The sequence below is a fragment of the Misgurnus anguillicaudatus genome, chromosome 9, assembly GCF_027580225.2.
Source record: "Misgurnus anguillicaudatus chromosome 9, ASM2758022v2, whole genome shotgun sequence".
Taxonomy (NCBI): domain Eukaryota; kingdom Metazoa; phylum Chordata; class Actinopteri; order Cypriniformes; family Cobitidae; genus Misgurnus; species Misgurnus anguillicaudatus.
In genome coordinates this window covers 18934358-18949790 of record NC_073345.2, presented here as the reverse complement: position 1 = coordinate 18949790, position 15433 = coordinate 18934358, and the positions used below count along the sequence as shown (strand labels likewise).

The window sequence follows — 15433 nt, the reverse complement described above, 5'->3', positions numbered from 1 at the left end:
CTGAGGAATTTGTGGATGTTATATCTGAAAGGCTCCATTCACAAACTTCTGAATGAGATGAACTCATCTATTGTTTCAATAAGAAATGTTCCCGAGCACAGGCTTTCAAATTCGCTGTGGTGGCGAACCAGACTGAAAGTGTATCACAGACAGGAAACAGCCTTTGAAGTGCTGAATAAGTAGAAATTGACTCCAGACATAGATAAGACACTCACATCAGATTCTACTGCAATAGAAAGCCATTTACAGTCATTGTTTTTGTTTTAAAATTGAACAAGAGGAATTTTTGTGTCTTTAATTATAACTTTTTATTACATGGCTCATTGAAATGCTTGATTCTGCTTGGCCAGTTGCATCATTTACAGGTTTGTTATAACTAGATAATAACCGCTCAAAACTAATAACACACGGTAACCCGGATGCTGCAAATTATTTTGAAATGTACAGTTTAATATTACACAAAAATATGTCTTTTAATAATATATATGACTTTATATACACAAAATGATTTAAACCAAATAGCGTGTTCGGGACATGTCTTGTCTTATTGGAAATAAGTGTTTTTTTCTTGCTGCGTTCGTTAAAATTAGCTAATAAAATATTTTAATGTTTCTTACCTTAATTTTTTTAGGTAAATATCCGTGTAATAAGTGGGATAATGTACAGGCAGCCAGTTGTTATTGTGAAATAAGCCCATTTAGGGTGATACCTGATCATACTGTTGGTATTTCTGTGATAACAACCGGCTGCCTATACCCATTACTTAGATAACCCTTTTACAAAAAAGAACTTGCCCATGCCTGTAATGTATTTGCAACATGACAAAATATAATTCTGCAATTATTGCTCTATTTTAATAAAAGGCCAGTAAATGATAAAGTGCATCAATAAGTCTCAAAATCTGCATGACTGCTAGCATGGCTCAGGGTTTTGCATGTCAATTCTTGGTCCACTTCCACCACATTCCATCTTTCTTATCCTGTCTTTGACTGCTCTACTATACTGTACTATATATAGGCAAAGAACAAACTGAAAACACGAGCCAACTTCAAGATATATGTGTCCTAATAGTTGTAAGTTCCAATTTGTTCTGTATTGTCCAATCCATTACCCCCAACCAGAATCACTGGAGCCAACAAAATGCATTTGGAAATGAGCTGCTTCAGCTGTGCCCTCTGTGGTTATATTGAACCTTTCCATAATCAGCACAAGTCAGCTGCTATCCAATGTTTGATTGGATTTGGCTGGATTATAGCTGACACTATAAATCATAATTACAAGACATTGAAAGTATTGGCAAGGAACGCCAATAAGATGGAATGTATGCCTCTTTCTTTCCTCTTTCATCTGTAATACCAGGATGAACAAAATATAAAATAACATAATAGTGCAACTTGTGATGGCAGGCTGCTTGTTAATTACATAAAATGTAATTTCTCCACTGGAAGATGCTTGCACACTTATCAGTCCTTTGGATGAAGATCAAACCATCTTAAGATAAAAGAAAGTTGATGACTGTTGGAAAACACATTTAATTTTGCCTGTTTAATAAATGAGCATCTGTCAGATCTCTTACTAGCCTTCTTCTAACACGCTTTCCATTGATCAGTGCTTACCACAAACTAACTATGGTTAACCATAGTATAAAGCCCAATGATTTTAGGTGCAGGTTCTGCATCTTTTATAATGTACTGTAGGGGGCAGGACGCTTCTGCATTTGATTGGACAGTAAATTTGATGAGAAGCTGAAGTGTAGAATGACATCATTAAATTTTTGGTGCATGTGACAAACTTTAAGTTTTAAATGCTTAGAAATGTGAATTTTGTCAGATATTAGGGTCATTTCAGTTTATATTAAGAGCTCAGATGCAAAACACAAAAGAGCATCTGGGATGTTTCTTTGGTACTTAAAGGGGTGTTCATAAGACTGACATGACACCTTCTTAATCATGACATACCATGAACATAAAGGAGATTTTATGCACATTTATGACAACTGTCATTAAGTGCCATTCGTTCAATTATGTCATTTTTAATGCAAAGATGACATTGTTAGAAAAGTCTTTGTTATGACAACTTGACATTACCAAGACATCATAACTGACCATGTTTTACAGTAATACAGTAATTGAATTTGTCATTAAAATGTTGTTAAGTGTTAATACTCTGTCAAATAGTTTTATAACAACATCATGAATATCCTTCAGTTTATAATGTTTTTTTTTCATGTGTTTAACAAATAAAATCAACCATTCAATAATAATAATACTATTTAAAATTGATAAAATTGTATTTGATTGCATTTGGAGACCGATTCACCGAAAATTAAATGAAAACAGTACAATAATGGATTAAGCCATGCAGCGTTGGGTCCATATATCACTGGAAACACAGTTAATTACATTAAAGGAACAGAATGTGGGATTGTGGCCAAAACTGGTATTGCAATCATAAAACTGGTGGCTAAAACTGGTACTGCAATCACACAACTGGTGGCCAATACACAAAATGACAACATAAACATCAGTTCAGGGCTGCAACTCCACTTTTTAAATGACAATATCATGGCCAGACCACTGTTGTCAGTGATATAAGTATTTGAAATGAACATGATTTCTTAATGTCTAGTGACATATCAGGGCCATTTTATCATTAATTGATATACATTTCTTACATACTGTTCCTTTAAATTAATTAAATTGTCGGAAAATTTCATAACCCTTTGTGTGATGAAGAATAAGTTCTGTTAGTTGTCAATTTTTATGTATTGTGCACATACATAAAGTTAAGTATAATGTTTTGACGTGTCTGTTGCATTTTGTTAAGGTATTTTAAATTATTTGACATAGTATTATTAACACTTAATGACATTTAAATGACAGTTTAATGTAATGTTAACTTATAAAGCTATAGTTTTTTTAAGTTTGATAAATATTCTGCTATGTCATGTTTATGACAGATTTATGACAAGTTGTGATGTGTTGGTTTATGTCAAGTTGTCATAACAAAGACATCTCAAACTATGTTATCTTTGCATTAAAAATGAATGAAATGACACTTAATGCCAGTTGTCATAAATGTGCATAAAATCTCCTTTGTGTTCATGGCACGCGTCATGTCATGATTATGAAGGTGTCGTGTCAGTCTTATGAACACCCCTTCAAGTTACCTTTTCTTGTATATGAGCATTTTTAATCAGTCTCTTATATAATTTAAGTAATTTTACTTTAATGGCAATGAAAAGGTTATTAGTAAGTAATCAAAATGCCTTATTTTCACAAATGTCACTTTGGTCACAAATTTTTGTCTTTTGCGGCAAAACCCTCTATACAAGCAAAACTCTTGTCTCCAGTCTCTCTTTACTGTCCTTTCTCTTAAAAATTTGGTCCATATCCCAATGTTTTTGGTAAATCTCCTTTAACTGCGTAAAGAAAGCTTGCAACTTGACATATGCGGCATAGGTGCCATTGTTCATCCAATTCTTCTGCCAAGCACCTAGAGAACTTTGCTGAAAAAAGTTGTGCCGTTTAGCCAACAAAATGTTTTCTGCCAACAAACCGGTATTTCTGAATGGCCTGAGGCCAGGTCGGATTTGCAGTGAAAGTATTTGACAAACGTATAATATGTGCCAAGAGCATTCGGTTAATATTATGATCTCATTTTTGACGTCTGTGGCGTTTAGCGCCTTTAGCATCAAAGCTCTTTATATTTCATATGTATATATCCAGTATAATTTAAGGTACAGACTACAGAGCCAGCAGTACCCTGTTGACCAGGACCTTTTTTGGATAGCTTTGCCTGTGTTGCCTTAAGGGTATGAACCCAGTAGCATCTAGTGTGCTAGCAGGTGCTAACTGCTAAAACAGATCAACATCATTTCACATACAGCCACATCAACTCAAATCACAGCTCGTCCATGGAGACTTCCTGTCTAGCAAGATGCCTTCATCCAGTTTAAGGCTGAATAAACTTATCCGTCACTCACTATGATATCCCACAATCCTGTGCATGCTGTTCAGTGGATGACTAAAAGACTGAATATGTTGTTTAAAAGAGTGATTTAAATAAAACACACATTTTGTTTCACTTTATTCTTATTACTTTTCTACCAGTGTGAAACCAGACAGCCCCTTCTTCATTTAAAAATCATCCAGGCATCAAGATAAGATCAATTCGAGTGCCTGCCAAAATGACAAACACCAGACATGTAGATTTGGCAAGATTACTTTATAAGGGACAGATGTTGCTCATATCAAGTAGATGGCCTGACACCCAGGTGGACTGCTAGGGGTCTTGCTGAGTTCAGCGCAGTCTGCTTGCATTGAGCCTTGAGGGTCTACCCGGAGCAACCCATCAGCTCATAGCTCTCTGAAGAGGCTGCCTCCGAGTCCTCTGTTTAGATAAAGCAAAGATCTGGCACCTGGCCAGGTCTGTAGCTGGTGATAGCGGGCCTGTTTGCCAGCTGACAGCTTGAGACGGGAAGGTGGTGGCAGGGAGGGGGCTGCGGCGGGGCTGGGATAATGCAGCGTGGCTATGACACACAGGAGGGAGACACTGAACTTACGTAGGAAAGTGCAGAGTCAGAACAGTGTGATGAACGATTTCTCACCGTCCCTAAGAATAAACTTAGGTTTAGTCAGGATGAAATGATCATCTTGTGCTTTTGATGCAAAATAAAGGAGTAAAAGCTGTAGGTATTTTAAATCATCCCAGGTATGATTTCACTCTTGGCATGGGAGATTTTTTAATTATTTACGTGTACATGGAGGTACTGTTCTTAATAGTGAATCTTAAACGTGACCCAAGATTAGATGCTCCAGATTTACAGTTGACAGCAGCCCTCTAGTGGTCGTGTTAGAAATTGCAGGGCTATACGAGTCCATAAACCCAACATTTGAAATCGAAAGACCCTATTCTTTGCTATCCTAATATTGAAAATAGCCCTAAGATCAATCACACATATTGAATTACAGGTATGATGGATTATTTAAAGGTGTCTTGCATTTAAAATGCTTAAGCCATCTAAGGGAGGTTCAGAATGATAGCACATTCAAAAAGTAAATTATTTAAACAACATACAGCACCAAAAAGATGGGAAAAAAACAAACACTACTGAGCACAATAACACCAGTATATATAATCCAGGTTAAAGCACTTTTAAATGTGTTACTAAAGCACCTGCTTCCTGATTCATGCATGAATGCTTAATGTAAAAAACTAAATTTGATATGAATTTAACGTGTCTGAAGTTGAACATGTGAATGTGAAATAGACAGCAACAAAGCAAAAAAGCAACAGCTCAATCACTTCAGATCTGCAAGCCTGACTTTATGAAACACACACACACACACACACACACACTTCAATAAATGCCACTTGCCAATGACAAAGCAAATAAACAGAGTTGTGTATAAACAGAACTAAATATAATCATTTATTACAAAAAAGTCACCAGCTGAAAATGCTATATTCTTAACTTTACAATAGCCTATTCAACATGACCTTAAGACATAAATGCATTTAAAAATGAAAGAATAAAATCAGTGCCCCCATAAAATATTAAGTGACTAAAGCAAAGTCAATAGCCAAGCAAACTTAAGGCTGTATATAAATACATTGCACTTCAACTCACCTTGAGCAGCCGTTCCTCTGGTGCTGAATACACTTGCTATCAAAGTGGCCACATACCAAATCATAGTACTATTGCCAACCAGAAAGAAACCTCATCATATCTCAAAGTGCCCCTTTCAATAAATCATTCTCAGCAGAGCCCCTGGACGTTAGACAGACTGTCTGTTGCTGAAACCCTTTAACGCATGCCCTGCATACTTTTCTCCGACGTTTCCCTTCATTCTTTCCCTCCCCTTCTTTCCTTTCGCATCCTCTCTCGATGAAATAGAGCACCTGCACCAGCGCGAAGCAGCCAGACGCGGCTTGATAGCACTGTCGGCGTGAAACCAAGCGTGACAATTTAGCTGTCGGCTCCGCCCCCGCTCGAATTTCATTGGCCGGCGGGGGAGGCTCCGGGGCGGGGATTGGTCGCCTCTCTGTCGCTCTGGACGTAAAAGTGAGAGGTCCGCGTTTCAAGGTGAGTTGGAGCGTGGTGTAGCTTCGGAGCCGCAGTATCATGCGCAAAGGCGAATGTCGTGTTAACGAGTCGAAAGCAGCCTGTCGGATGCCCATCGAGATATATTTCATTCAGTTAGACAGCTTCGTGGGTTGGTCACGTTAAAGATGCGGAGGGGTAGACGTCAGACTTTCGTGTGTGGGGGGAGAAAATCCAGAAACTGCGTCCTTAACCTGTATGCGTCATTCTCGGTTCATCCCATCGATTGCACTGTTCATGAAACTGTCTGGAGGCACACTACATTTTGAGGTAGCTCATAGTGATGTAACATTGTTGAACCAAATCTTCAGCACTGGTGACATGACTCGAATAAAGATTTCAGTAGGCATATGGTTTTACTTGGGATAAAACACCAACTTTTCTATTTTGAAATGTAATTTTATAATTTAAATGGAAAAGTTCTGTCATTATTAACTAATTTACTTTAACTTATTACACAAAGGAGACTAAATTTATTTATTTATATATACTGACAGCAATTAGTGAGCATTTGAGGCTTTCTTAAATACCTAAATTCTTAAAGACCCCATGAAATCAAATATTTATTATTACAGGGGGAGGGGCCACTCAATATATCCCACCCACTTTCTGTTTTAGTGGAAATTACATAAAGGCAACAAACAAAGCTACACTTCTTAAGGCACAAAAAATGACACTGAATGGGTGTAGGACAACAGAATTGTGAGTAAATTATGACATAAATTTCTTTATTTAATTTTTGCTTATGTGTCCACCAAGAGTTTAAGACGGACAGCTGTAAACTCACATGATGCATCTTGCTTTCATTTTAAGGGCTGGATTTTGCTATACAGTCAGTTTCAGCCAATGCTTTAATGGCAATTCTGGTGTTCTGCCAATGTTTATAGTCTTTAAAAGTGCCATCCACTCAAAAGAGTTTCTGGTAGCTTAGTCCTCTAGGCTTTTTAACCGATTTCTCTCAGACTTTCAGCAAAGAAGCATCCTAATCAAATATACAGAATGCATTTTAGTTCTTCATCATTAACCAACTTAAAGTGTTGTCTATGACTAATATCAAAAAGAAGATTTTTGAAAAAGCAGCATTGACTGATGATGTCATAACTTCATAGTGAAGGACAACTTTTAAAGGTCACATAACACAGTTTCTGCCAATCTCATGTTAACCTTGGGTACATATTGCATCGTTCATATCACCAAAGAGTCATTAGTTTTGTCAGATTTTTAAAAAAAAGATCAGCTGTACTGCTTAAAACAGCCAAGCTGCTTGAGGCGTCCTGTGGGCGGAGCGAGTCATGAGCATGCAACATACGCAATACATCATTGCATTATTCCTAGATAACTTTTGATGAACTATACTTTCGTGTTGTTAACATTCAAAGCTCTTACGTGCGGATTGGCATCAAAACACATTTCATGTAGTTTTACGTACTGCCTGTGGTTCTGACATTGATGGGCGTGCTTTCGCTCTGATGCCAATATAAGGACTTGATGACCATACCACAGACCCCCTCCCTTTAGAATATCTTTCAGAAATGGCTATTTTTTATCCGCTTTCGTACCATGTCCCACATTTAATGGCACGCACTTTCAGATGCCTTAAAAACTCCCCTTCACATTATCAGCTTCATGAATTCTTAAAGCCTTTCTCTTGTCTGTTTCAGTGTGCAAGTGTGTATTTACAATATTGAAATTTAAAGGTCCTGTAGCTCAATATGGTGCCAAGGTCCAATTTGCAGGGAACATACAACATAATAAGTATTGGAAAAATTGAATGCACTGTACTGTAAATCGCTTTTTGAATTTAGAGAAGCATTTGCCATGTGAATGAGCATTTATTTATTTTTTTATTGTTCAACTTTGCTTTATTAATTTTTTAACTTTTTATTAACTCATTTCTAGCCTACACCTGATCTATTTTATGCCTTTCCAATGTTGGAGAAAGATGATTTAGAGACCGTCTTTTCTTTTCAGTTCATCCCACTCATTCAGTCTGTGTTGTAATGTAGGCAAACCAGGAGCTCCAGAGCCTCTAAATAGCTCTCAGAGACAAATTTCAGCCTAATTATAGAACCTGGTCTTTCCTCTAGATATAGATTTTTTTACTGTAGTCTATCACAGTAAAAGTAAAATACTCTTGAGTAAAATACTCTTGCAGCTTGACATACGTCATTCATTCAGTTTTGCATCTTAGCTCTTCATGTATTTTTTATTCAAACTATTTTAAAAATTAGTTCAATAATCTAGACTTTATAGAGCACAATTAAAATCTTTTCAAGCTACCTTTTCTCTTAATCCAGAAATAGACTTTTAATTTGAAAGATGATACAGATTTGCCTTTTCTGTCTATTGCCTTTCCATTTTTATTCTAATTTTGGTTTTAACCTTTTAAGGGGACATACCATGAAAATCAGACTTTTTCCATGTTTAAGTGCTATATAATTGGGTCCCCAGTGCTTTTATCAATCTTGAAAATGTGAATAAGAAGTAACTTAGTTTTGGTAAACCATTCTCCACAAGCATGTGAAAAAAATAGGTCAGTGAAATTTGGCTCCTCTGGTGATGTCAGAAGGGGATAAAACCGCCCCTTAATCTGCACTATCCAACCACGCCATTGTCATTTAGAGCAGAGATCAGCTCATTTGCATGTTAAATGACACACCCAAAACGGCATATTTTTGCTCACACCTACAAAGCGAATATTTTAATATGTTATATATTATAAATTATCAATATGATATTTTGAGCTAAAACTTCACATACATACTCTGCGGTCACCAAAGATTTATTTGACATCTTAAAAATTGTGAAATGTCCCCTTTAAAAACTGTGAATTTAGAGGATAAATTGTAATACTGAGCTAAAAGTCAGAACCACTAAATACCCATACTATATGTACATGCATCATAAATTATGTCCTTAGGGCATGAAACTGTAGTTTCTCTGAGTTGTAAAACGATTTAAACTTTTCTCATGTACCCACAAGGGAGAATAAATAGGACTTTGGTGTTTTTCCACTCCATTAGAACATTTGCATATATCATAAGGAAAGCAGATGCCTTGCATTATAGTTTGCCACTTCTTTGTGCTTAGGGCACATTTGCCATTTCATGAAATGTTAACCACTGTTGAATTGACAAATGTAAGGATGCAAATCAGCTGTGTCCAGGCTCTCTGGTACCATAAGAGACACAAAGACAACAGATAAAAAGCTTTTTGCAACAATCTAATCTAATGTGGCTAGATGTTTTTTCCACTCATGTTGAAGTCAGTTTTGTAAGATTATATATTTAGAGTTGCCAGCCTGTATACATGATTGCATCTTAAATGCATTGTACTGCATTTAATTCATTATTTTTGAATTCTGTAGCTGCTAGGTACAGCGGGGAAAATACTTATTTGACACATCAGCATTTTTATCAGTAAGGGGATTTCTAAGTTGGCTACTGACACCAGATTTCCACCAGATGTAGCCATCAAGCCAAATATTGAATTCATACAAATAAATCAGAACATTTAAGTATACAAGTTGAGTCATAATAAATATGTGAAATGACACAGGGAATACGTTTTGAACACATTTTATTTAATACTTTGTAGAAAAGCCTTTGTTGGTGATTACAGCTTCTAGACACATCTTGTATGCAGAGACCAGTTGTCTGCATTGCTCAGGAGTGATTCTGGCCCATTCTTCCACACAAATGGTCTTTAAATCTTGAAGGTTCCTTGGGCCTCTTATGAACTTTGATCTTCCGTTCTCTCCATAGATTTTCTTTGGGATTTAGGACAGGTGATTGACTGACCACTTCATTGTTTCCTTGACCTTGTGTTTGGGATCATTGTCTTGCTGAAATGTCCACCCTTTTTTCATTTTCAGCTTTCTGGTAGATGGCAGCAGATTTTTATCCAGAATGTCCCGGTACATTTCTCCATTCATCCTGCCTTCAATAATATGAAATCTGCCAGTACCCCTTGCTGAAAAGCAGCCCAAACTATGATGCTTCCACCCCCAAACTTAACTGTTGGTATGGTGTTCTTGGGGTGGTTGACAGTGCCATTTCTTTTCCAAACATGGTGTGTGTAGAATGACTGCCAAAAATGGATGCCATGGCGGTTCAGTGCATTGCTTATAATTTTCTTTGAAACAACAGTACCTGCTGATGCAAGGTCTTCCTGAAGTTCTGCCTGAGTGGTTCTTGGCTCTTGGAGAACTCTCCTGATTATTCTTTGGACTCCTCGGACAGGGATCTTACATGGAGCACCTGATTGTGGCCGGTTTATGGTGAAGTGATGCTCTTTCCATTTCCGAATAATGGCCCCTACAGTGCTCACAGGAACATTTAGCATTCTGGAAATGCGCATATAACCATTCCCATGCATCAAAATGCCATTCAACTATAAGATTACGAAGATCTTGAGAGAGTTCTTTGCTTTTACCCATTTTGAAGTCTTTCCTGTCTGCCTCCTGGGTAATGAGAAGCCTTTATTGGCCATCAATTAGGACTTAAGCAGCTGATATCAATTACCTGATAGGGGGCAGGGTTTCTCTCTCAATACTGACAGATTTCAGGGGATCTCCTGGCTTTCTATGTCATTTTACACCTTGTTCTCTTCATGTGTTCAATACTTAATCCCTGTGTCATTTCACTTTATTTATTATGACTCAACTTGTATACTTAAATGTTCTGATTTCTTTGTATGAATGCAATATTTGGCTTGATGGCTACATCTGGTGGAAATTTGGTGTTTCAATAGCCCACTTAGAAATCCCCTTACTGATAAAAATGCTGATGTGTCAAATACTTATTTTCCCCGCTGTATATGTTCAGTTGTCAACTGCTACCAAATAGTCAAGTGTGTCTCTAATTTTCTTTTCTACTTAAATTGTGGCTCACATCTTTCATATAAATGGGCACCATTTGTTCTGTCCTTTTTAAAGGTTTTGTTAGTATTATACCATTTATCTACTCTGATGTTGCATTCATTTCACCATCCCTGTGGTTTTCTTTAGAAGTAATTGCAATTGATCAAGAGCAACTCAGCTTGTCAATGCTATCGATTCCTAGGTTAGAAAGACAAACAGGTGTTCTTATTCTTTTTTCATTTGTATATTAAATTAAATGAGATTACATTAGTAATTTTTCCTTGATGTCCTTGAGCAAGGGATATTTCCCCCAATTTCTCCCTGGGCACTGCCTGCTCCTCTGTGTGCGCGTGTGCATGTGTATGTGTGTGTGTATTCACAACTTGCAGTGCGTGTGTTTACTACTCACTGGAATAGGTTAATTGCAGAGGTCACATACATTGGCCACTATGTCACTTTCGCTTGTTCCAGTAGTTAAACCCCGCTGCTACTCTCATTGTCATGGTGTCCATTTTCGGTTGAGCTAAATTTGACCTCAGAGCAATAATGAAAAACAGTAATCACTGCTGTATCCACAAGAACTGCTAGAAAAGAAGCAATAGCAAATGAGGCATGCCAGAAACAAACAACAGTAAAGGAAACAAGAAAGCAGTGAAGCAAGATTGCATTAGATTCAGCTTGAATTACACGCTTTATCAAATGGATCTCATTAAGTAACAAATCAAAATGATCTTATCACTGAAAAAGGCACAGTAATGCAGAACTGTAGAGTTTATTGCATCTCTTAGACCCATATCAGGGCTGTATTGACGAAATGCACCACGTATGGGGAGGGGACTATTGATCATCCTGTTCCTTCTTTAGAATCTATGCTCATAGGACTCAAATGGCAGTACAATTCTCCACATTCCAGCATAATGTTCAGTGATTTCTTATACTGTACATCATCTTGTATAATGAAAGTGCACACATACACCTATAAAGCATTTGTAATTGCATTTGTGGGGATTTATGTTACCATATACTGAATATACAGTAAATGACCTGGTTGGTATTTACTGTAACATTCTGTACCTTCCTAAAAATAAAGATACTACAAAACATTCTTCACACAGCAATACTATATAAAGGGGTGCCCAAGCTGTTGAGTGTGGGCATCCCTGCTATAGAAGAACCATCTCTGGTTCCCATTTTCTTACCTTGTAAGACATTAAGGTTCTGCAGATGATGGAGGTTCTTCATTGACCCACATTTTCAAAAGAAAAGTGATTCTACTGCCAAGTTTTGGCATACCATTTGGAAGTGGGAATTCAAACCATACCACCAAAAATGGGCCCTAGCTGTCACTGGGCAGTACCCTTTAAATTGTACACCTTTACATCTAAAGAGTTCATACAGGTATTAGTACCTCAGAGGTGCATATTGGTAGTAAATACATATTCACCTAAATGGTACATATTAGGACCTTTATAATGGAGTAGCCTCAGTGACAGCTAGAGACCATTTTTTGTGGTATGCTTTGAATTCCCACTTGCAAATGGTATGCCAAAACTTGGCAGTAGAATCTCTTTATAAATCAACAAGACAAAGTCATCCCTCTTTGTTCTGGTCAGTGTTGAGCAAATAATTGCATACAACAGGCTGCCAGTGCTTCACCCCTGTACCCATGGGAAGCTTGGCAAAGATGCCTGGATGTGGCATGGAAATGGAAAGTAGGTCATGTGGACCTACTGTACTGCCTGTCATTTCCACCAGTCCAACTCAAAGCATCAGCTCTCTCACACCATTTTGACAGCACTTGGGCTTTAACCATGGTTACTGTTAATACTTGTGCACAAAATGTCCCCATGAGCAATATGTTGGGTCATTAGCGGCTCATGCAGTCAGCTTGCCGCTGTTTGTCACCACCAGCATATAAGATTTTACTTTAGTGAAAACAAACTCTAATTGTGTACATAATTCAAGGTCAATGCAGTTATGTGGCGCTGTCACTTTAAATATATAGACGTCATTTGCTTCCCACAGCTCTGGTGCGTAATTCATATTCGGCCATTATGGGGAGAGTTTTAAATTCAGACATCTGTTCTACATAGTGGAACATAAACAGAGAAGATGTGCTTGAGTAATGTCTTTGTCAGCAAAAAGTGAATTTTGATGCATATGTCATACATATGAGAGGCCTTGAATTTTAATAGGAAAGAGAAATAAATGGTAGAATGCCCATTATGTTTGGTTTAAACAACATTTTATGACCCTTGTGGTCACCTTTAGAGCAAGAAGTTGGAGATATTTTGCTGGAATAGATCACTGGAGAATGTAAAAGCAATATTTTTAAGATTTATGGATGGTTTTACAGTACTTAGTTGGTTAGTATATAACTAGTAACATATTCAGTTCAAGTTCAGACAGTTGTTATAACACTTACTGTATTTTTGTGTTTTTCAGGCCGGTACAGGTATAATGGACGTGGTATCTACATCTGTGACACATGCTTCACATGGCAATGGCGCAACAGCAAGTATTTCCTTCTATGTAGGCTCTTAGCTGTATTTTGGATGGCATATGGCATATAACGTGTTCCTCGTGGAATAGAAAAGCACTTCTAATAACAGCTTGAGATAGCCCGGTTGTGCAAAGATGGAGGGTGACTTGAAATTCACGGGTGAGTACACTAAATGTAGCACGCTTACATATTGCATGCTCATACTGTATTACTACTGGAGGGTGAACGTGATCTTACACATGTAGAAGCAGAAACATCTTGAATGCTTGTTGGGTTAAAGCATGTTTGTAATGGCTGAAGAGATACATATGAGGGGCTGGTCAGGTTGCCATCTGGATATATTCCTCACAAGAAAAGAGTGCAGCAGTGTGGTATCATGCATTTAAACCATATAACAATAAATGCAATCTCAGACATAACCGAAACATCTCACCGTGCATCTAACATTTTACCTGGTTATAGTTTTGATGCTAAAATGTAAAACCAATTGTTGTTGAATTACTAAATCAGTAGTGTTGATTTTGTACTAAACTCTGATAAGGTAGAGGCCTTGCGTGACTTTTTTGTGGGGTTTCTTATAGGCAAAAGGAGTTACCAGTTTAGCTGTCCACCTCTGGCACCTTACAGCCATCCTCACGTTTCTTCTTGTTGTCTTACAGCACCTCAACAGAGGTGTCAGCCTCTTAAGATGAATTGGTGGTTCCTCTGGCCTATTATGTAGGTGCCAAGACTAATTGGTTTTTATTTAGAAGCAAGAAACTGCTGAGCCACAAAAAGACAAAAGAAAGGTCTGAGTAGTATTGCGAGGAAAAAAAGAGAGGAAGTGTGTGTGAGAGAAAGAGAGAGAGAGAGGCAGAAAAATACAGTATGTATGTAATGTACTTTATAACCAAAAGTAAAACGACTTCTTTGTTTGCACTTAGTGGAGTGTGCTAGTGTTTTATTTATAGAAATCATACAATGTGTCACTTAAAAAGAACGCTGGAAATTTCCTTTCCAACTGCAGTGGAGTCATTGTCATGGGTCTACTGTATGATGCAGTAAGATTACCTTAAAGGATTAGTCCATTTTCTTACAAAATAATCCAGATATTTACTCACCACCATGTCATCCAAAATGTTAATGTCTTTCTTTGTTCAGTCGAGAATAATTTTTTTTTTTAGGAAAACATTCCAGGATTTTTCTTATTTTAATGGACTTTAATGGACCCCAACACTCAACAGCTTCAATGCAGCTCAAAATTGCAGCTTCAACGGACTCCAAACGATCCCAAACGAGGCATAAGGGTCTTATCAAGCGAAGCGATTGTCATTTTTGGCAAGAAAAATAAAAAAATAAGCACTTTTAAACCACAACTTATTGTCTTCCCTTCGGTCCTGTGAAGCGCCAGTGCGACCTCACGTAATACGTCATCACATCAAGAGGTCATGGATGACGTATGCGAAACTACGCCCCAGTGTTTACAAGTGTGGAGAAAGAGGACCGTTCCGATGTTGTTGTATGTGGAATGATACTAATTAATGTCTTTGTGTCAGTTTATTGTTTAAAATGGTCCGCAAATGTGCGTTTCATATATGTAACACGTGACCTTTCCACGTCATTAGGTAATTACGTGAGGTCACGCTGGCTCGTCACACAGCCGGAGGAAGAAGAGAAGATGTGGTTTAAAATCTGGATTTTTTTTAAGAAAATGAACTAATCCTTTAATAATAAACTATTAAAAATAGGGGAGGACAATTGAATTATGTGGAAATGCACTAGATATGCAGTTCGTGAATAATTTTACCCTTGGGGCATAGTTAGCACCTATTACTTTGGTTCATTTTAGACAAAAACATTACGCATATGAGTATTCTTAGACAGAACACATTGCCCTGAGTTATTCTGCTGTCAAACATAATTAGGGTAGGTCATATAAAAAAGGTTGTTGTAACAGAGCACCAGTCAGCGTACATACAGAATT

At 37.4% G+C, this 15433-nt stretch overlaps 2 protein-coding genes across 6 annotated transcripts in view; one reads left to right on the top strand and one right to left on the bottom strand.

The window, feature by feature from the left end:
- Positions 1-5966, bottom strand: part of igsf9bb (immunoglobulin superfamily, member 9Bb) — a 115890-nt gene extending 109924 nt beyond the window's left edge. For all 5 annotated transcript variants that reach the window (XM_055179323.2, XM_055179325.2, XM_055179324.2 and 2 more), the window contains exon 1: positions 5633-5966. In XM_055179323.2, coding sequence (XP_055035298.2) covers positions 5633-5696 — 64 coding nt within the window. In that variant the 5' untranslated portion in view covers positions 5697-5966. The remainder of the gene's footprint in view (positions 1-5632) is intronic.
- Positions 5967-6231: 265 nt separating this feature from the next.
- The window catches only part of jam3b (junctional adhesion molecule 3b), a 97027-nt gene continuing 87825 nt past the window's right edge, over positions 6232-15433 (top strand). The window contains exons 1-2 of the mRNA XM_055179330.2: positions 6232-6376; positions 13413-13629. Of these exons, the coding sequence (XP_055035305.2) occupies positions 13605-13629 (25 nt within the window). The 5' untranslated portion in view covers positions 6232-6376; positions 13413-13604. The remainder of the gene's footprint in view (positions 6377-13412; positions 13630-15433) is intronic.